This window comes from Acomys minous (genome assembly GCF_964271855.1).
Source record: "Acomys minous genome assembly, chromosome: 1".
Classification (NCBI taxonomy): Eukaryota; Metazoa; Chordata; class Mammalia; order Rodentia; family Muridae; genus Acomys; species Acomys minous.
The window spans coordinates 126,395,717-126,420,103 of record NC_140483.1 but is presented as its reverse complement, the minus strand read 5'-3'; the positions used below and the strand labels follow the sequence as shown (position 1 = coordinate 126,420,103).

At 37.0% G+C, this 24,387-nt stretch overlaps 1 protein-coding gene across 1 annotated transcript in view; it reads right to left on the bottom strand.

Annotated features, from left to right (window-relative positions):
- Positions 1 to 24,387, bottom strand: part of MMP16 (matrix metallopeptidase 16) — a 252,269-nt gene that overhangs the window by 119,771 nt on the left and 108,111 nt on the right. Inside the window, exons 2-3 of the mRNA XM_084793541.1 lie at positions 17,035 to 17,183; positions 5,638 to 5,760 (exon numbers count right to left, since the gene is read on the bottom strand). Of these exons, the coding sequence (XP_084649667.1) occupies positions 5,638 to 5,760; positions 17,035 to 17,183 (272 nt within the window). The remainder of the gene's footprint in view (positions 1 to 5,637; positions 5,761 to 17,034; positions 17,184 to 24,387) is intronic.

The window sequence follows — 24,387 nt, the reverse complement described above, 5'->3', positions numbered from 1 at the left end:
ACAGGAGGAAGAGCACATGTAATGCCTGAGAATGCTTCAGTGTTAGTGACAGAAACCAAACTCCAGACCCATGACACTCAGAGTACATGAAGGAGCACCCCCACCATGCCAAAATCGTATCTGTAGAACAAAAGTGATAACAATTATAATTAGAGTTCTCTTCCAAAAATGCAAGAAGAAAGTAATACAGAATGCTTAAAATGCTCAGATATAAGTAATAAAACCACCAACCTAGAAATCATAATCCAGAGAAATTAGTATTCATTATGCAGTAGAAAAAATAAGTTGTTCAAAAAAAAAAAAAAAAACTAAGAAACTGTTGTCAGCAGACTCTCCTGACAAGAATTTTAAGACTTCTTAAGAGATAAGCTCAGACATTAAGATGTACATAAAGAAAGGAAAATTTTAGAGAAAGAATATAGTACAATATAAGCAAAACTTTATCTGAAACAATATTTAATCTAACATTAAATTAAAAGCTTCTGAATTATGATAATGTATAATATTTATGTATAATGTAATACATATACACACTGAATATATATATATGCTGTCAATATGCAAAAATTATTTTTTTATATAATATAATATAAATGAGAAAGCAGTCATATTCGTAGATTGGAAGACTCAGTAAGTTTAAGGCTTTAGTCCTTTGCTGCTTGATTAATAGACATAATGCAATATTAAACATAATCATTCCCAGGTATTTCAAAGGTGTGAACAGATAGGTTTTGGAGTTGATGCTGTTCAAGAAACTCAATATAATCAACATATTTAAAAAGTTAGTAGAGATGGTATGATATTGATTTAGAACTGACATATCAGGAATAGAATGGAAAAAAAAAAAAAAAGAAGCTCAGAGAGTGACCAAACCAGAAAAGTAAACTGATACTGACAAAGGAGTAAAAGAAATACAATTTTTAAAATGCAGACTTGGAGCCCTCATTTGGAGATTATACCAGGGGAGTGCATCCCCAAAGACAGGTCCTCCTCTATTCCAGGGAGATGCACAGCTTCATCTGTATGTGGCTCTGCCAAGACCTCAGGTGGGAGCTCTTTCTGACTTTGATGCATGTCCCTTTGGATCTTGTACCCCTAACTTGACTGCCTTGCCTGGTCACAGAAAGAGGATGTGCCTAGTCTTGCAGCAAATTAATGTGCCAGGAAAGGTTGGTATCCATGAGGCACCTCCTTAATCTCTGAGGAGTATGAAAGGGGAGAGTTGGAGGGAAGGGTGTGCAGGGGAAAACTAGGAGGATTGGAGGAGGTGCAATCAGGATGTAAAGTGAATAACTTTTAAAATTCAGGTCTTTTCAACAATAGTGCTGGGGAAGAGGGACTATATACATACATAAATATAGATGCAACTCTTATGCACATTTTTACATATTATTTCAAAAAGTAACTGAAATTGGGGGTAGGCATGTCACTCAATTGATAGAGTGCTTAACTAGCATGTAGGATGCCCTAGTTTTGCTCACCCTTGCCACATTAACATGTACTGTGGTGCACGGCTGGAATTCCAGCACTTAAGAGGCAATGAAAGCTATTGAATTACTAGAAGATAATGCACACACACACACACACACACACACACACACACACACACACACACACACACGATGTTTTTGATGGTATATTTTTAGACTACATATACCAAAAGAAGAAAAGTGAGGGAATATTATTAGAATTAAAACAACTGCTCCAAAAAAGGAAATAATAAACCCAATGAAATTGTAGGGCACAAAAGAAGAGAAAGCGGTTAAAGATTAACTGATGAAAGATTGAAGAGAATAAAGCTCTTAGACAAGAAAGCCATGTACATTTTCATGAGAAAATCTGGGCAGACACACCACCAAGGAAGATACTCTTAGAACACATAAGTGCAGAATATGCTGAGTTGTACATTTCATTAAAGAAACCATCTAAGTACAGAGGCTTCAACTCTGTGAACCAATGAGAATTTTGTCACTGTGTTTTCCCTAGTTTTATGTCAACTTGACACAAGCCAGAGGCAACTTTCATTTGAGAATATGCCTCATAAAATCATCTTGTAAGGAAGTTTGTACGGCATGTTCTTAATTATCAATTTATGTGACAGGGGTCAGCTCATTGTCCTTTGTGCCAACCCTAAGCTGTTTGTTCTGGATTCTATAAGAAAGCAGCCTGAAGAAGGCAGGAGGAGCAAGCCAGTAAACAGCATCCCTCTGTGGCCTTTGTATCAGATCCTGCCTCAAGGTTCCTCTTAATTCCTTCAATGGACTGTGACTAAGGATATAAGAGCCAAATAAACTCTTTCTTCCCTAAGTGCTTTTGGTCATGGTGTTTCATCACAGCAATAATAATCCTAACTAAGACAAGCTATCAAAACAGCTACACTTCCAAACACCTTAGACTGTTAAACCCTGGAGAAAATATAGGCAACACAGTTTCCAGATAGCACTGGCAATAATTCAAAATGGAACATCCAACCACTAGGAAAAGCAACATTGGCAGTTTTATACAGAGATCCTCCCAGTTTTAACATACAGTAATCAATTACTCTCCATTATTATCTAGAAAAGTATATGCATACAAAAACTAACACAAAATTGTTTATACTCGCTATATTCCTGAGAAACTCTGAAAACAACAGAGATGGCTTCAATAGGTGGATAAACAAACAAACTGTGGCATCATTACAGTGGACTATTTTTAGTAATAAAAATAAATGATCTATCAAGTCACATAAAGATGTGAAAAAATTTTAGGTACTTCTCAGTAAGGAGAAGTGGGCTTGAAAAGACATTTTGCATGACAACAACTAAATGGCAATTCATAAAAATCAATGCTTCTATTGAAAATAACAAAATCAGTAATTACTAGGCTTTAGAAAGAAGAGAGATGGAAAAAATTGGGAAGATGGAATCTTTGCAGCACTGACAATACATGTGTAACATTGCACAATGAGACACACAACAGCTTATATTAGTGAAAATCAATAGAACTGGATGGAGTAAATGGTAGTGAAAATGAAGTGTCTCCATCAGGAATCGGGATGGATTCTGGAGCATCAGACGTGGGGACAGGGAGAGGGCGTGAAAGGTGAGAGTGCAGGGAGAGAGAAAGGAAACAGGGGCAGGTGCATTTCTAGGACAAGCAGGAGATATGCTGCAGAGTAGGCTCCTGGGAGAATATGGAGGTGACTCTAGATGAGACTCCTAGATCAGGAGATATGGAGACTGAAGTGGCCACTTAGTATACCCAGGAAGGAAGGGACAGCATCCCACCCACAAAACCTTCAACTCAACATTTACCCTGCCTACAAGGTATGCAGGGATAAAGATGGAGCAGATTTGAGGAAAGAGCCAAACAACTGGCCCAACTTGAGATCCAGCCATTGGAGAAAGCCAACCCCTGTCATGATCAAAAATAATCTGCTATGCTTGCAGACAGGAGCCTAGCATAACAGTCCTCTGAGAGGCTCCATCCAACAGTGGATCGAAGTGATGTAGAGACACACAGCCAAGCATTAGGTGGTGCTCAGGAAATTGTGTTTAAGACAAAGGGACCCAGAGGTGACAGGAACTCATCAAGAAGTCCAACAGAGTCAAACAACCAAGCACCATTTAGGCTCACAGAGATGGAACCACCAATCAGGAAGCATGCATGGACTGGACCAAGGTCCTCTACACGTATGTAGTGGATGGGCAGCTAGGTCTTCATGAAGGTCCCTAGCAATTAGAGTGGGGGCTATCTCTGACATGAACCCTGTTGCCTGCTTTAGGGTCACTTTACCGTAGCTGGGCTGCCTTTTCAGGCCTTAGGGGAAGAGGATGTGCCTAGTTTTGGTGCAACTTGCTTGCCAGGGCAGGTTGGGGGACTCCCCTTTTCTGAGGAGAAGGGAAAAGGGGAAAGAAGGAAGTGGATGGAAGGCTGGGATCAGGAGGAGAAAAGGGAGGAGTCAGTAATAAGGATGTAAAATGGATAAATTTAAAAGAAATGGGCCACACCAATGAAAATATTTACAAGAGAAACCGTTATACAGATTTCATTGGTATAAAATTGTGAAAATAAAATCTCATTATTTGAGATGGCCAAAATATTTATTGTTTTGTAATTGCTCAGAATTTTGCCAGGCCATGAATAAAAAATAGGTAAAGTATCAGCAATAGTAGCTCTATATTCCAACGTTTACATTCTCTAATGTTTTATTACCTTCTCTAAATGCCTTCTATTTCACCTTACCAGGAAAAGCATTGCTATCCATCAATCTTAAATAAAGTGTACAAATGCTTTTCAATCAGACTCTAATCAGTCAGACTCTATTACCTGATAACAACAATCTCTATAGAAAGAATGCTCATTGGACAGCATGCATTAATATTGAGTCCAATAGTATTCCATAGTAATTCCCTGGAATAATGTTTAACTTTCCCTTGAAAGGACAGACAGTGTAAGTTTTATGAAATATTTCTGAAGCCACGTTAAAAAAAATTAAATGACAGTGAATACTAGCTATGTGAGAAGAATAAAGGTTATTTTGTCTTTAATTATCTGAAGAGAAATTGACATAATTTGCATAAAACAATTATCTGGTGTCATTCTATCCGGGAGGATAATATGAAACTATAAAGCAACTCTGATAATGTTTGTCCTCTAAATAAGTACAAGTACCACATTCTAGGTTTATATAAAGAAAACCAAAACAAATCATTTTAATGTTATCTTTAAACATTTCAAGAAGTTCTTTTTATAAAAATAGCAAGAACTATAGAATTCTTCTTTTACTCATATAATTTGAACAAGGTATTTCTTGGAATACTCTCTTCCTGAAGTATCTTCCACTTCTATTCATTGGCTTAACAATTTCTTTCAAATTTCCTTATGAATATTGGCTAAAAGATTCATTTCATTAACAAGACCCCTGGTTTTCTACAATGGCCTAGACAATACTGGTACAGTTTTATATGTGTGTCTTGTTTCTTCCTTTTAATGTAGGGTATCCCATTTGTATAATTATTTAACCTCCACTTTACTATGTATTCTCTAAGGACAAACAGGGTCCTATTTTTTTTTATTTGCTTTTATCTCCCAGGGCTGGTGCAGTACGTTTTTTATCCTACAACCTTATAAGCACTAGTAGCTCAGTGAATGAATAAATATACATAGAATTTTCCAATAAAGTAACTGTTACCTTAGGTGAGACATTATTTTTCATCATTGAAGACAACACAGACAGCATGTTGATTTCAATAATTATTACAGGAAAAAATCAAAGTGGCTAGCACAGTTATAAACATTTCAAAGGCATTTTGTTTAAAAGACTGACTTATAGAGTTTACTATATGTTTATTTTTTAGACTATTCAAACTTGTCAAAGAATACACTGTATTAAAACACTCATCTCGAGTCCTGCAGAATATTTTCGGTCTTTGGAAGCTGTGAGGCACAAAATGCAGATACACCAACAATGTCAAAGAATGCCTGCAAGGTCCCCTAATGCCCATTGTATTCTCTTCTTATTCATTAATAAATTCTCTATGGCAATAAAGCATCACTGAGTACTTAAAAGTAGTTAATGTTTATAAAACCAAAGAGAACATCAAATCAAATAGCAAGGAAACAAGGTGTGTGGAAAGGGCTGAGCTTTTGTACCTGTAAGTGATGTGCTTGTGTTGCCATTTCTGTCCAGTTAATGCGTAGCGCTTTCTACGAACATTGAATTTGGAGCTGCCTCTTGTCTGGTCTGGTACACCACATCGAGGCTTCTTCATCCAGCTAAAAAAAACAAATGTGAGTATTTTTAAACAACTCTTCATAATGATTTCAAAAGCAAACAAACAGTAGCCCATAAAGTAAAGGAGAAACAACCATATTACGTGAGTGTGCAATTTAAATCTAAATAGGCAGCCTTCTTCTTCAGAAAGAGTTAAGACTTGCTATGTTATTACTCAAACTGTTTTGTGCATTTACCTTCCCCAGTATACTTTGAGATAATAGCAGAAAGAATTTGCTCACAATTTCTATATAGAATCCACTGTTGAAAAAGTATGCAAACTTGAGCATTCTTCTCTTCCTCATGTCAGCCATGAAATGGCACTAGGTATCATCCAATGCTAACATGTAATGTTTGTTTTCCAGATGAAATTCCCATTATGATTTCTGATTATAATATTCCATTATAATACCTCATTATATTATTTTATAATATATAATTATAACTATACTCTTTCATTACATCTCATTATAATATGGTTGACAAGGAGAAGGAATTCTATAATCCTAAGATTTGATTCAGAGTCTCAGCATATTTTTGCATGGGATATGATTTAACACATTTTTAAAAATAGTACTTTAAAATTTTTTGTTATGTATATGGTTCTTTTTGTCTTCATATATGTCTGTGGAGCATCTGTGTGCTTGGTGCCTGCAAGGTCAGAAGTGGGTGTTGAATCCCGTGAAACTAGAGAGAAGATTGTGCTGCACCATAAAGGTCTTAGAATTAAATGTAGGTAAGTCCTCTGATGAAGAGCCAGTGCTCTTAACTGCTGCACCATCTCAGGAGCAACTTTGCAGATTTTATATCATATATCAGCCATGTTCCTTCAAATAGCGGGGTTCTCTCACCTAGAATCCCAATAGGATGTCCTCCCTTCTGTCCCACTTTCCTGGTAAGTGAAGACTTTCATGGGACATGCCCCTTGGTCTAGTGTCCAGATATAAGTGAGTATATACCATTTGATTCTTTCTGCTTCTGGGTTAACTCACTCATTATGATCATTTCTAGTTCAAGCCATTTGTCCACAAATTTTGGGAATTCCTTGTTTTTAATAGCTGAGTAGGAAATAGAAGGATCCAGAGGGTCCTAGAAACCTACATGAAGAACATTATGATGGGCAGATCTGGGCCCAGGGGTCCTGCTCAAATTATGACACCAGCCAAGGACAATATGTGCAGTAAACTTCGAACCCCTACTCAGATCTAGCCAATGGACGGGACATTCTCCACCATTGAGTGGAGAGTGGGATCTGACTTGCACATGAACTCTGGTACCCCATATTTGACCACGTCCCCTGGATGGGGAGGCCTGGTGGCACTCAGAGGAAGGATAGCAGGCTACCAAGAAGAGACTTGATACCCTATGAGCATATACAGGGGGAGGAGGTCGCCCCCAGCCACAGTCATAGGGGAGGGGAGTAAGGGAAAAATGGGAGGGAATGAAGGAGGAATGGGAGGATACAAAGGGTGGGATAACAATTGAGATGTGATATGAATAAATTAATAAAATATACTTTTAAAAAACTGCAGGGTTCGATAGGGCAGAGACACTCTCCCCCGGCTTTGAGAATACACATTGTTCAGATGGTGCCAGCATTTTTCCAATTCTTTGTTACTTTGAATCATTATTCTTATTTTTTTTTCAGAATAAACAGTTCAGTATCACAGAATAAACTTAATTTTAAAGGAAATACTTTTTTAATATATTAATTTCAATGTGTAGTCCTATGTCATAGTTGAACTTGTTTTCTCAGGCATGGCATTTGATCACTCTGATGTACACTGCCTACCCTTGAGTCTTGTCAGAAAGTTATTGAAGATTTTCAATATTTCTCATGTATATATGGATGGATGTGTGTGTGTGTGTGTGTGTGTGTGTGTTTTCAGTTCCTAGTCTATTTACTAACTACCTAGATCATACTAAATTTTTGTGTTGCTACATGAACCAAAAGGAAGAAATAATAGTTGGATTTTCTATGTTTAATCGTATTTTTTTTTTAATTATTTTAAGTGGACTTGAATTCTAAATGCCTTCCTATGAATGTTCACTGCATAACTGGGTACTTTCCAGTACACTTAAAATAATGGTACCTGAAGGGGAGGCAAAATGGTGTTTATAAATTCAAGGCCAGCCCAGCCACATTCATTCTCAGAGAGATGAAGAAACATATTATCTCAAAGGTATTTATTAATTTATTTTTGTATGCTGTTTTAATTGCTTTTATTGTAGTTTCATCATAAAATTGATATATGCTTATTATAGAATGACCTCCTCCTTAAAAAAAAATATTTTGCTTTTGAAAGTGAGCTAACTTTTACAGTCACTTGCTTAAGTCAGCTACTATTACTGTGCATATATGAGAATAGCAAAATGTGTCAATGAAATTACTTAATTTTCAAGATAGGTTTCTAGGACCCTCTGGATCCTTCTACTTTGCTATTCTCCCATGCTTCTCTCATCTAGAGTCCCAACAGGATGTCCTCCCCTCTGTCCCAGTTTCCTGGTAAGTGAAGGCTTTCATGGGACATGCCCCTTGGGCTAATATGCAGATATAAGTGAGTATATACCATTTGAGTCTTTCTGCTTTTTGGTTAACTCACTCATTATGATCATTTCTAGCTCAATCCATTTGTCTACAAATTTCCTAGAAACCTACAAGTAGAACATTATGATAGGCAGATTTGGGCCCAGGGGTCCCGCTCAAACTAAGGCACCAGCCAAGGACAATACAGGCGGTAAACTTTAAACCCCTACCCAGATCTAGCCAATGGTCAGAACAGTCTCCACAGTTGAGTGGAGAGTGGGGTATTACTTTCACACGAACTCTGGTGCCTCATATTTGACCATGTCCCCTGGAGGAGGAGACCTGGTGGCACTCAGAGGAAGGACAGCAGGTTACCAAGAATAGACTTGATACCCTATGAGCATATACAGGGGGATGTAATCCCCCTCAGGAACAGCCATAGTGGAGGGGAGTAAGGGGAAAATGGGAGGGAAGGAAGAATGGGAGGATACAAGGGATGGGATAACCATTGAAATGTAACAAGAATAAATTAATAAAAATTTTTTAAAATTTTTCAAGATAGGTAATACTTTTAAAATAAACAATAAAATTTCTTTATTATTGCTAGTAATAGCAGTAGTAGTAGTAGTAGTAGTAGTTGTTGTTGTTGTTGTTGTTGTTGTTGTTGTTATAGTTGTAATACTCAGAGTAATGAAGACACCGTGTTTATCAAATATAACCAACCCAGTCTTGTCTAAAAAAATTAGTTATAAGGAAAAGCATTCCTTTTTAAAGTCAAACGTGATGCATCCTCACTGCTATCTTCCAGTAGGCCAGCCTACTTTTCAGGATTAAATACTATAGAAATGAATGTCTTCAGTCAGTTTGATATCTGGTTTTATGTTCAGAAGAGCATCTCATTGAAATCAGAGGTCTTTCTAGTTCTTTGTTAGCAGGTATTTCAACAGTTCTCTGCTCTCACATGTTTTATGAATAACCACTGGCTCAGAAATTGTGCATTTGTACATGAACAGGTAATATCCTGAGACTCCACATACCGCAGTCCTCACCAAGAGTAAAAACTGGCTTTAGAATTAGATGGGTTTGAATATCCCAATATGTAAGTACTAGCCAATGCTATGTCACTATCTTATTGAGAAAGGGTTCTGCAATACTGTGGGGTCACTCTGGGCATCCTTATCTCAACCAACCTCATAGCTTCAGCCTTTCCAATATTCATGATTACGGTTGTGTAGAGCCAAGTGCTTCTCCACACAGCTATGGTGAGTGTACCTGGTGACACTGCAGTGATGCTGCAGGAAGCAGCAGTGAACAGGGATGAGAGGGACAGACAGCTCTCACACATGTTCATGGACACTGTATTGGTCTGCTATACATGTATCTCCATTTACTTTCAGAAAATTATTTTTAAAATACATTTTGCATTATCTTAGATATGCTTTTATCATTCAGACTTACCAAATTTTATTTAAATGCAAGGATAATAATCATTGCTTAAGAGTTGTCCCCATATTTTTCTGGGAACACTTAAATATGCTTGTTCTTTTAAAAATATTTTTAAACATTCATAAGCTGCATGATTACAGGTAGTGTAAAAGCAAATTTACACCGGAATCAAACATTGCTATCTTATTTCCCCTATATCAGCTCATTAACTGCCTTCCTGGACACATAGGCAAATCACAGTACAGAAAGTGCAAAGAGAAAACGCTGAAGGGCAAAGGACAGAGAAGAAAGGTATTAGTTACCACAATCATCAAAGAGAAATCATCAGCTTCTCTCTGCTCTTATTAATAATACCCTCCAGATTAAGATAGCAATCATATGTCTATGGCTCCCAAAGTGAAGTCACTGAGGCAACTTTGTTTGAAAGCTCACACCACATTCAGAGAGTAAAATGATAAGCAACTACTGAAGACTTCATCTTTTCTTCCCAAATGGAAAGTATTAATATTAGTATATTAATTCGACAATTTTGATAAAATAATAAAATTTAAGACTATGTGATAAGTGCATCTTGGGATATCTAATTAACCATTCCAATTAACAAATTAGGATTTTAAATCCTTCTGAAATTTTATAATAAATTTTTGGAAATGCTACTAGAGTTCAAACAGTTTAAATAAAAAAAAATCACCATGTGTTGAATTAATTGTGTGGTATTACGAAGATTACCCTAACTATTCCAACATGCACACACATTCACCAGCACACATATGCCATATATATGAAAACAGAGAGAATTCCGAAGGAAATATTAACTACTGTAGAGATGGCCCTTTCTTCAAGCATTCTTCACTATATACTGGTAGGTGCATGTTAGACAATTCCCCTAATTACATTTAAAATTATAAAAAATTCAGGTATGCCCTACATAATGAGCCTGTATTTCTCAGCTTGATAAAATGTTTAAGCCTACTATAATATTCTGTATTCATGAAGGTATTTAAGTGAGATTGCTTAAATGAATTTGTTAGCCAACTCATACTTTAAAATGCTGTTAGGCAATGGATTTAGTTTTGGATGGAGAACAAATACTACTATCCTCCCAATGCCAGTTCTAATAACAAAAAAGCAATAAAATGTGCTATTCAAAGCGATTTCTAAATGAGTTACTTGGAAATGGTTAAGGACTTCAACATAATACAAGGATTACTACAATTGCAGTAATCACTTTCCATTACTCAAGAATAATAGATTAATTGCACCACATGTCTGTTTGCCAACAGAAGAATTTTTTAAATTTAAAAACAAATAAGGGGGTCAATGACTATGAGGGCTTACTGTTCTTTTAGAAGTTCTAAGTTCAACTCCCAGCAGCACAGTAAGCAGCTCCCCTACACATACTCTAATACACATATATCATTAAAATAAAATACTTCTTTAAGATATGACCCAGTCCATAAGGAATTTGCCTATAACCAGCAGTCAGGATGGGGAGGAAAGATTTGTAAGTAGTGTAAGCAAAGTATGGCTACATAGCATGTGGGAGGCAGCTTGCAGGCTACAAGAGTGCAATCTCAAATGAACAAGCAAACATAAATAAATAACAATGAAATTAATCTATAAATACATGACCTTTAAGAATCTAATATTTAACCTTTATTGATGGTATCTCAATGACGGAACAGCACTGTTATAGTAAGGCTATAACTTTAGGACATATTTTGTTCTTTTTGTTGTTTTGAAGTAGGCTCTGTTAAGCTTAAGATGGTTTCAAACTCTTATGTGGGTGCTGAGTCTGCAGTCACATCATCACCATTGTGCTGTGTAATGATGTGAATGAGGATGACACATCCATGGCTTATCTATTTAAAAGGTTGGTCTACAGGGGGTGGAAAAGTTTGGTAAGGGTTTGGAGGTGTGGCCTTACTAGAGGAGTTGTGTCCCTGGGTGTAGCCTTCAAGCTTTCAAAAGCCTACAGCATCTCCACTTCTCTCTGCCTCTTTCTTGTGTCTTAAGATGTAAAGTCTCAGCTCTAGCTCCAGAATAATTTTCCCTGCCTGCTGTCATGTTCTTTACTATGAATGTGAAGGAATCAGCATCTGAAATTGTAGACTTCATGAACTCTATTTACTATAAGTTGCCTTAATGATGGTGTGTTATCACCATAATTGAAAAATAAGACAAGCAACAAGGACCTTTAACTTCTCTAGCAGCTGTTTTGTTTCTTTGTTTTTATATCTGTTTTTGTTCTGTGACAAGGGTTTGCTCTCTAGCCTCGACTTGCACTAAACTCATTATGTAGGCTGAACCAATCTCAAATGTGTGTCAATCCTGCTTCTATCTCTTATGTCCTGAGATTATAGGTGTAGGGTCATATTGTGCCTATGAACTTCATGTCTTATAACCTATAGAAGTAGTAGAGTGCTGTTTCAGAATGATTATCAGTATATACTTATTTGGATTAAAAAAGTAAAAAGCAGTGCTTTTATAGCATTATTCAAGGGTTTGTAATTTTAAATGGTTAATATGAGGAACCTGAGCCATAACACCTCAGTATTAGCTTTCATTAAAAGCAAAGACCACCGACAAATGAAGTCCTAGCGCTTCAGGTTTCAGCAACAATAAGGATTAAGGCAAAGCTATCAAGATCTAGAGCAAGAGGGAGGGGGAGCTTCAGAGAAGAGAGAGAGGAAAGAGGAAAAACAGAAGGGTTAATGGTCTTTCTATAATTTCATCTGGAAATAGCATCTAGGTTAAGATTGTTAAGGGCAAAGATGCGTTGTGAATTCAAATAATAGACACAAAATGAAATGCCCATTGAAATTCAGTAAGAATAGAGTTGTTTTAAAAGAAGAAAAGGAAATAAGAACACAAACAAAAAACAAGCAGAAAAACTCACTTGGTTTTAAGCTAAGGAGCACCTATATGGTTCTTAATCTCCAGTTTTGTACTGTAGAAAGGCGACTTTTCTCTATTTACTCATTTGACTTGCTTTGGAATCTTAGTCACTGGATACCAGTGGAACATAAATTTTCTCTATATCTCCATAATTTTTACAGTTTCCTGCCATACCACCCATCCCCCCAGTGATTTCCTTCCACACAACAAAGCCCATTATGATCATCTGTCTTTCTATAGATGCATTAGGCAACCAAAACTATCCATCTGCATCCTTCTAATGATCAGTTTCCCACAACTGGGAGAAAAAAAATAAGTAGGACTCTATGCTTTAAGCTTTTAAATGATATATTTAACTTTTTTATAAACATCAGACAGACAGACAGATGACAGATGATAGATAGATAGATAGATAGATAGATAGATAGATAGATAGATAGACAGATAGATGGTAGACAGATGAGAGTGTGTTGAGTATGTTACTGTATGTGTGTATTTTCATGACTCTATACGATTTTCTGGAGCTGGAGTTATACATAGCTGTGAGCGTCCTGAAGTGTAACCTGGAAACTGAGTCAGGTCTTCTACAGAACAATAAGCACTTTCAATGCTGTACCATATCTCATTCCCCTTAAAATATATATTTTTAAACTTTCTCACCATTAATTTCTAGTAAGAGGTAGATACTTCTTATATTTTTGTGATATGATTCAAAACCATAATCTGAATATGCACAATGTAACTTGTTTTCTAAATCCTTAATTCACTTGCAGTTTTTAGAATATTGTTTTCAAAATTCTAAGAAAATGAAACTTAAGCTAAAGGCTCTTCACCAGGAAGACAGGAAAATGTCAATAGTAGTACAATGTTAAAATGAAGAGTAAGGCATAGGAAGGACACTTATGTTTAATACTGAGGAACAAAACATAAGACTACATTTTTTCCATATTTAGCCTTTATTTATTTATGAGAACGTCCACTTCAAGTTAAGAAATGTCTGATATCTCTCTAAGAACAAATAATGACAATGACTTAGGTATTCACATCTGAAATTTTGAAATTCTATTGGGTTTCTAAGTGTTGCAGAATGTGATTAATTTATTATTAACTTTTGTTTGCCAATATCTGGACAAGTCAGTTCTTATATGTCTATTAAAATTGCGAAGGGAGTTAAGATCTTAATTTTTATTTCATTTTTAATTAATTTATTTATTCACCTTCCATCCTTATTGTGGCTCACTCCTGTTTCTTCTCTCTCTCCCACCCTTCCTCCGTTTTCCCCCATCACTTCTCCCCTACTCCTGATAAAAGGGGAGTTTCCCACCACCAACCACATTAGCATATCAAGTCCAAGTCCCAACAGGACTGCACTCATCCTCTTACCCTGTGGCCTGAAGAGGAAGCGCTGCCAGGAGGAAGTGATCAAAAAGCAGGCAAAAGAGTCCGTGTCAGAGATATCCCCTGTTCTAAATGCTAGGGGATCCACATGAAGCCAACAGCTACCCATTGGCTACACCTGGGTAAGGGGCGTAGGTCCTGTCCATGAACGGTCCTTGGTTAGTGTTTCATTCTCTGTAACTCCCTCTGGGGTCTGGTTAATTGGCTCTGTTGGTCTTCCTGTGGAGATTCTTTCCCCTCTAGGGCCTTCTATACCGCCTAGCCCTGTTTTCCTCAAGACTCTTCTTTGAGTCTTTAGCTTTGACCAATGTTCAACTGAGGCTCAGCATCTGTGTCGTTTCCCTACTTGGTGGAGCCTCTCAGAGGACAGCTATGCTAGGCTTCCATATGCAAACTTAGCAGGTACAGTTAATAGTGTCAGGGGATGTCTTGCTCCCATGGGGTGCTCCCATGGGGCTGGGCCAGGCGTTGGTTGGACATTCCCTCAATTGTGACTCTAGCTGTATCCGTGCATCTCTTGTAGGTAGGGTAAATTTAGGTTGAAGTTCCTCTGGGTAGGTTGGTGTTTTCCTCCCTCCACTAGAAGTCCTGTTTAGAGGATGTCCTCTTCAATCTTTATGTCCCCTGCTACTAGGGATTTCAGTTAGAGTCACCCACATATGCTCCCAGAATCTTACTATGTCCTAGGTCTCCACCTTGTCACAGAGAAGCCTCAGCCCACAGTTTCTCTTCTCTCTGCAGTCCCCGTCATCTTTTCCCTGCTCTCCCCAGGTCTGATCTCCACCCTCATTTTTCTTTGCACTCCTTCCCCTATTTTGTTCCCTCTCTTCAACCGCTCCCACTGTCTATTCTATTTTACCTGATCTCAAAATAAAACCAGATATATTAAATCTATTTAGAAGAGAAAGTGGGAATTAGCCTTGAACTCATTAGCATAGCAAACAACTTCCTGAACAGAACACCACCAGCTCAGGTTCCAAAATCAACAATTAATACACAGGACTTCTTGAGACTGAAAAGCTTCTGTAAGGCAAAGGATGCTGTCAATAGAATAAAATGGCAGTTTACAGAATAGGAAAAGTTCTTCACCAACCCTATATCCAACCCACGGCTAATATCTAAAATATATAAAGAACACAGGAAATTAAACATCAAAAAAACACCCCAAATAATCCAGTAAATAAATGGGATACAGAGCTGAACAGAATTCTTAACAGAAGCATCTCTAATGGCTAAGAAGCACTTAAAGAAATGTTTAACATTCTTAGTCACACGGGAAATGCATATCAAAACAACTCTGAGATTCCATCTTACACCTATCAGAGTGGCTAAGCTAAAAAAAACTTGTGACAGCACAAGATAGCTAGGATGTAGAGCAAGGGGAACTGTACTCCATTGCTGGTTGTAGTACAAACTTGTACAAGACTTTGGAAATCAAACTGGCACCTTCTTATTAAATTGGGATTAACTCTACCTAAAGGCCCAGCTATGACAGTCCTGGGCATTTACCCAAAATGCTCAATTATGTTCATAGCAGCCTTATTTATAATAGTCATAATCTGGAAACAACTGGATGTCATTCAACTGAAGAATGGGTGAAGAAACTGTTGTACGTTCACACAATGGAATACTACTCAGATACTCAAAACAAGGATATCATGAAATGTGCAAGTAAATGGATGGAATTAGAAAATATTATCAAAAAAAAAAAAAGAAAGAAAAGAACAAAAAAGAAAAAGAAAAAGAAAAGATCATCCTGATTGAGGTTACCCAGACCCAGAAAGACACACATGGTATGTACTCACTTATAAGTGATCATCTTAGCCCTATAGTACAGAATAAACACACTAAAATTCACAGACCCAAAGAAGACAAGTAACAAGAAGATCTTTATTTTTAAAAACCAATTTGTTGCTTATTTTTGAAAGGTTAAATTATATGTATTTCTATCTTGGTGATATAGAGATACTATGACCAACAACCTTATGTGAACATTAGAAAAGGAAGTAAGATTCCAGAATTAAATTTGGAATTAGCTTGATAGGTCAGAGATTTGTCAAGATATTTCATTTGGTTTTTGATATTCAGTTCTTTTGGGGGGGTTGAGAGAAAAATTCATTTTTTGTCTATTGTAAAGGTTAATATATGATCCTTAAATAACAGATAATATTCACTTTGTGAACAAAAGGGTTCTAAGAACACAAAAGACTTTTCCTGTCTCCACAGGAAATATCAATTTGTCTTTTTTAGTCTAGAACCAATAATTATATTTCACAATATGTTGCAACCTACTAGGAGCCTGTGATAAAAATATAATTCCACTACATACTTGTGAACACATAAAGTTATATTGCCAAAGAGGTAATTCATTTTGTCTTGGTGTTCACTTGACAGACCATTTGTTGTAAACAGTCAGTAAATAAACCAATATTATTAGAAGACATGAATAAGCTATTGGTTCCTGAGAAATTCAAAGTAGACACCATCAAGTAAAAGATATTATTTGATTTATATCACTTAGAGAGCTGGCACTATTGTGTACCCAGCAAGCTATTAATAGTCCACTTTTAAATTTCTTATCCAGTCCAACATAAGTATATTATTGGTATTGTTTCCTATTTCCACCTGTTTAAATATTTGCATCACATCCAATGTGAAGCTGCCAACCTAATACCACTTTTCAGAGAGGTGTAAACAACAGCTCTCACAAACCACACACACAAATCAGCTCACCCATTGTTTCTTAGAAGATACATTTACTTTGCCTCTTGACCGTATTTTCTTTCCTACTCAGATGTGTTGTTAAAACCACCGGAATAACCCAACTTTGGATAGCACATGGTGTGAGCACCACCAGAAGACTGATGGTGAAAACAAGGTACACTCCAAAGAAAAGTTCATGAGGCAAAATCTCCCAGTAGCGGTTATAGAAGTGTGTGTAGTTTTTGAGACGTCTTCAGTGAACTCAAAGACCAATAAGCAGAAGAATCTGGAGGACTTTACTTACTCAATTGTGTTTCTGTCCACTTTTCCTGTCATGTTAATGCCATAGAACTGCTGCATGGCAGCTAGGGCTGACTGCATGGTCTCTGCAGAGCGCAGCACTGACATCCTGGGGTCAGTCGGTGGAAGGTAGCCGTATTTTTGTAACCAAACCTGTAATCACAAGGACAATTCCCTTAGATCAACTTTGTACTGAACGTTAATGTTCTAGAAATTAACTTTTACCTTTAGCAGACCCTAACTTATTTGATATCTTTGCCCCATATATTACAATACCTTAGATTATCTTATAATTTCAGTAGTATAGTCATTTGTAACATATTTATAAATGTGAATTAGTAAAAAGTGTGATTAATCAGTACTTGGAAGTTTGTCATGTATAGTTTGTATACTTAATACCTCATAAATATATAAATAAGAATCCATTTGTCCTCCAGAAACCCAACTTTGGAATCATGCTTTTCCAGTGGTTCATTAAGACATCTTTGCTGGAAGGGGCAGGAAATGTGCACATGATAAACTTAAGAACTTTTTCCTTTGACAGTTGAACAACGGCTGCAGATGGGATGGAGATCTTTAAAGATATTCGTTGTGTTTATGTGTCAGAGTCATGTAAACATTTAACCCTACAGTAGCTGGACATTCTCAAGAGTGTATAACTTTTTCACATAAAGAATAATCATTATTTAAAGTAATTCATAAAGTGAAATTGATAGATAAACTCCAACCATGTAATCATTTACGTTTGGTAATCAGTTTAAAAGTCTTATTTTCTTCCTAGTGACAAGACTAAGAAGGATGATGAGAGAAAGAAGTTGAAGGGAGAAGCAATTGGCATCCCTTTTATTCCTGCAACATTTGTGAGTCATTTGAAGTCACAGAGGGAAAAAAATCCACTTCTTTGAGAAAAAGAAGTGAACACCCACCCCACCCTCCCCCCCCACACCCCTCCAGGACCACAGCCAGACATTCCCACAGTCTCACGCATTCGTTCCCAAAGCGCCATTTTGTGTTCATGCATCATGCGCACATTCTGGTTTCTTTTTCTTTCACCTCAGTCTTCCCAGAAATTACAAGAGTTTTTTTAACAGTAGTGAAGTACAATGCAAATTGCTAAGTTTCCACGAGAAGGAATTCAGCAGTGTGTGTTCCTGCACCCGACCTGGCGTAGTTATCATGTAGGTACTGATATGGAAGGAGGGTTTGTCTGTAATAATTGTCATTATATAAGTTAAAACCATAGTCTATGAAATTTGCTTTCCAAGTGAAAATAAGTGGAAACTATAGAAACTAACTTTCATAAAAGGTAATAATAAATGTGCCATTTTTAAAATATGAAAATCAAATGGTAATCTTCTATGAATAGCCACAAAATTGACATCTCTAAAAGTACAATCCTTGTCATCAACTTGATAAAAGCTATTTAAAGTTGAGCACTGCAGTGCCGTCAACAAGGTGACTGGTGAAAGTCACTCTAAGAAAGCTGAGAAAAGTGTGTCAAGATGCTCTGCATCTAATCTGTGATGAACAGGCTGCAGGGAAAACATTGCAGTAAATCATTTAGTAGCGGTGCAATCTGAGAAAGGTTCAGTGTTTTCTGAATGAAGTAGGGAGTCAATAATATTACCTATTATGAAATTCGATATTTTCAGTCACTTTCTCAAAAATAAGAAGACGTTAATAATACACATGAACAAAATGGTAAGTTCTTCTGTAGTAGGGCACTCATGTCGTACATGCTAGAAAGCAGATTGTTGCTAGGTTACTCTTTTGTGCTAAGATCCTCCAATTAGGGTCATAACAACAGCAAAGAGAAAAAGATTAATAAGTAACCATATGATTATAAACACATAGACAAAATACAAAACTGTGTAAATATAAAGTACATAATGAAAAATATTATGTTTTAGAAAATGCACATTTGATTTATGTCTTAGCTTTCCAAAGAAAGTAAATGCAAATAATGTAAAAATGAAGTTTTATCATCCTTCATTTTTTGTCTTCCATTTTCCTTTTAGGCTTGAAATGCTGCTGTTCCCAATAAGTGACAAGTAGGTAATTTTAAAAAATTATTAAACAACACACAAGTTCTGAGACATTCCATTTTGCAGCCAAAGCTTATTTTGAGTGATATGTCAGTGTTATGATCTTGTCAGATAGGAAATTTTCTATGAAACTACAAAAATATTTTGAAAAAATCTATACAGAAATATTTAAAGATGCAACTTCCCTCTTATTCTTTATAATATTTAAAACTAATAGTCTAGCATTTACTCTTGTGTCTTCTGCACTAATTATACATGTTCATTTATATATGCACATATATGTATATATATATAATATATATCTTTCTGTGTAATTATACATATAGCAATATACATTACATTTAACAGATTCAACACAGACATCTGTCCTTATATGCTGCTACCAGAATTACATCCATCTTTTTGAGGTCAATGTAAACTCCTGCCATTCCTATATTCCTGGTAACACCAAATTTGTCTCTTGAGTTGTATTTTGTGCCTTGGAATCTTTTCAGAGCACACTCAGTGGCCAGATGCACATAATGGGTACTTAGGGAATATGTTCTTCAAGTGTGCATCTGAGGCCAATATGCGGCTGCAGTCAGAGTATATAAAGCTCACAGTAAAATTTGTACTCAGTAAGTCATATGATTTATGCCCTCTAGTATTAAAGTTTTGCCTGCTCAAGTCGAGGTTTGTCTTAAAATAGGAGAAGAATAAAACATAGGAGGGGAGTTGAAATAGCCTTTGGAAGCAGAGGCTACAGAAAAATAATCACAAATGTTAATGAATTTGCCCATATTTCAAAACAAGGGAAATGAAAATTATTTTCCAAACTGTACTTTGGGAACAGCTATTGTTATGTTTCATTTATTTTATTTTACTGTTGTAATTGGATCAAGTCTATTTCAGAACACTAAACTATTAGCAATAGGAAGGCTGTTCAGGGGAAACTGACGTGCCCTACAACCCTCCCCTCACACCTGACATCAGCATATCAATCTCATCTGTAGTACTTGCATCCTCTATCTCTGTAGCCTGGCAAAACCGCCCCCAAGGGGGAAGAGATCAACATTGTGGGAGCATAGTCTATGTCAGAAGTAATGCCTACTCCATGTATGGAAGGACCCACAGAGACACTGTGTTGCCTATCTAGTATATCTGAGCAGAGGACTCAACCATGTTCTTTGCATCTTTATTCATAATAGCCAGAATCTAGAAACATCCTAAATGTACCACAATCAAAGAATGCTTAAAGAAACTGTGGTACATTTACACAAAGGAATACTACTGAGGTATTAAAAAGAAGGAAATCTTGAAATATGCTGGCAAATGGATGGGACTAGAAAAGATCATCCTGAGTGAGGTAACCCAGACCCGGGAAGACATGAATGATATATACTCACTAATAAGCACGTACTAGCCACATAATACAGGATAAGAACACTACAATACAGAGATTGATACAACAACCAAGGACCATGAAGTAAAATTTCCTTTAGTCTTTACAGATAATGCACCTCTCAAAACTTTATTATAAAGCAAGAAATGGCAAATCACAAAGGCCAGATCAATTAAAAACTTTTCTTCTGATAGGTTATAGTAATATGCAATCAAATAGTGATGGCTCTGAATATTTTTAAACTGCTCACACATGTTTAATCATAAAGTACAATGTATCTATAGGTATATGGGTCATTTAATTTATTAGTGTTCAGAGGAATATAGTTTAGGATTACAGAAATCTTTGGAGGGTATGAAAAAATGGAGTGGGTTGGACATTTTATTTGACCTGCAAAATCAGTTTGCTAGTAACCAATAACAATTTCTGACTGACCAGAGATTTCCATTTAGGTTAAGCAATAATCACTTCTAGTCAACACCCACCATGGCAAAGGTATGCTCCTGTATCTCTCTCATATATTCCAAGCCACAGTACTACCCATTTGATGGGAACGGCAGTGTTGATAAATATTCTTTTCAGCTGACTTAGTTTTAAATAAAACTCTATTTCCACCTCTATGTAAATATTTTTATTATTTTGGGAAATTATTGGTGTACATTACTGAGTTCACAGCGAACTTCAACATACAAGTACAGATACAAGTAAATGTTACAGATATGTAAATGTTGAAGGTATTCTAATATAACTGCTTTCCTGAAAACATAACTGGAAAATGCATTTTAACAGACAAGGTACAGAAGTTAGTTACCTTACTCCATATGAATTGTCTACATAAATGCACCAATTTCTCTTATAAACTAAAATTAAGATCTAGGTGATTAACTCCGTAGTTTATAGTGTCATCAACAAAGTCACATACACTGCAGGATTTTTCCCTTTGAAATTCTATTACTCACAGAGCATAAGCCATGGCAAAATTTAGACTTTGTATTTTCTAGTTTGAAAAGTGGCTATACACATGAATTATAACTGCCTAGTAATGAAACTATTAAAATGATGGATGTGTCTTCATTTAGTATTGCTCATGTTAAAAATTGGTTGAATAAGTTAACTGGGCAGAAATTGGCTTTACTTCATTTTTAAATTTATTTATTTTTACTTTTAATTTATTCACTTTGCATCCCAATTGTAGGCCTCTCCCTCATCTCCTCCAGTTCCCACCCTCCCTCCCTCATCCCCTCTCCCTTAGTCCTCAGAAAAGGGGAGCCCTCCTCCCCTATCATCTGACCCCAGTCTATCAAGTCTCACCTGCACTGCCTGTATCTTCTTCCTCTGTGGGCTGGCAAGGCTGCCTCACCAATGGGAATTGTTCAATGAGTGAGCACCAGAGTCCATGACAGAAGTAGACCCTGGGCTCCATATTATGGGGACCCACAAGGAGACAGTGCTGCCTACCTACTACATTTGACCAGGAAGGTCTAGGTCCTTACCTTGGTTAATACATGGCCTCTGCAGTGCCCCACCCCCCAGCCCGGATGTGTTGGCTTCATTGGTCTCCTTGTGGTGTTCTTGTCCCCTCCATGTATTTCTATCCCCCTACTCTGCCATAAGACTCCATGTGCTCTACTCCAAATTTGATTGTGAGTCTTATGCTTTGATCCCCTGCTGGGTTGAGTCTTTCGGAGCATCACTATGATAGGCTTTCTTTCTGTTTCTGCTCTTCAACAACTTCCAGTGTCTAATCTATTTGCCCTTCTGAATGAGAATTTAGCATCCTCCCTAGAGTCCTCTAAATGGTTCCACATCACTATTACATCCCCAACAATGAATGAGTCATTGTATTTAACTTCAGACACAGAATTCACTCCGCTGAGAATTTTACCTGTGTTTGCTTTTTGTTACTAACTTGTCACAAGCTGTGGTTATCAGGAAAGAGGAACTGATATGAGCCCAACATGGATGTCCTCTGAGAGTCTCTACTCAGAGGTGATCAGGACAGACACTGGGACTCGCTGCTGGAACCCAGGTGAGAGTACAATGGAAGATTGGGGAGACAGCAGGACCCAGAGGGTCCAGGATCCTCACAAGGAGACCATCAAGGCTCGTGGATATGAACCAAGGAGGGGCTGCACAAACTGTTGTACCACCCAGGGACAATGAATGCAGTAAAACTAGACCCCCTGTTCAGATCTGTCCAATGGATAAATCATTCTTCATGGTTGTGGGTAGAATAGCATCTGCTTCTTACATGAACTCTGGTGCCTCCAATTTGACAAATATCCATTGTGGAGAGGCCTAGTAGCATTCAGAAGAAATGAAAGCAGGCTACCTGGATGAGACCATATAGGCATGATCACATGTTGAGGGAGGATATTCACTTCTGTCAGGAGTCTGGGGGAGGGCAATAGGGTGAAAAAGAGAGAGGGGGAAACAGGAAGATGCAAGTGAGGGGATAATTGTGAAGTAATGTGAATAAAATATTTAAAAGAAAAAAGAAAATATTCCCTACCTGAATATTGGTCTAGGAGAGTCTGCAGGCATATTTTATGTTGACTATTGATATGGAAGGTCACACACCATTATAGACTATAAGTTGTGCCACTCATCAGTAGGTGGTCCAAGGAACTACATGAATTCCAACTGAGCAAGCCAAAGAAATGAGCTAATAAACAGAAATGAGCTAATAAACAGTGCTTCTCCATGATCTCTTTAGTTCCTACTTCCAAAGTCTTGCTTTGAGCTCTGACTTCCCTTCATATACTCTAAACTGTCAGGTGAAATCAGGAAAAGGGCTAGTTTACTAGTGTAAGTTGTAATAAACATCATGGCCATATATTTATATCAACTTGAAATTCTCTCATCCATGACAGAACCTAAAACTTAATACATTTAATCCATTCAAGGGAGCACAGTCTTTCTTTCTATGTAAGTGAATTATACTATTTACTTGGTAGCTATGAGAGCAAAGCCAACCAATCAGCAGTGCCTGATCTCCAGGGACAAACCTGAGCAGCTCCTTTAATTAGAACCCCATTATCTGCTAGGCATTGTTAGGAGAAGTTACAAAACTGTGTTCCTATGGCTTCTTCCTACTGCTTTTTCTTCAGTATATTTTTATTCCTTAATGATTTTTTGTAAACACACACACACACACACACACACACACACACACACACACACACACATATATATATATATATATATAACATAACAATGGCAGGAAAATGTACCAAATCAAAACACAACCACCACCACCAGAACCACCACCACCATGAAATAGAGAGCCTGAGTACATGCCAGAACACATGCTGACATTATAATACATGACATCACATTCACCTCAGCAATGATAAGCAAGAAACTCCCCATGAGATTTATGTTTTTATAGATGAAGAAGAAGAAGTGCTAAACACTGTGATGTGAATTTTCTAGGAAGCAAAGGATTAATGTGAGATGTGCATGAGGAACACAGTTCCCATTCAGGTTCGGGAAGCACAGTCAGTTTCATTAGCACTATTTGATGAATTAATCAATCTCCTTCAGACTTTCAGAGTGGTTATACAATATCTCCCATTAATGGGGGAGTATATTCTATATTATACACTTTTATGCATAGTTATATGAACATCCTGTACAACCCACAGTAAGAAAATGCAACCTTTAATTTATGGATTGATCCCTCCTCACTGTGACCAGACTTCATACATGCATTTTATGTTTTCCATAGCTGTCCCAAGGAAGGGGATAAGAGTCCACAGTACTCACAGTTTGACATTATAAATAATCAGTGTAAGAGTAAGTGGGTAAGAGTGAGGAATAGCATAGGCTGAGCTTATCCAAAGCATATAGAATGCATATAAGAAAATTTAACAATTAAACACACTGTTGTATACAGTTTATTCAAGAGTTAAGTGCAGCAGAAATCAGA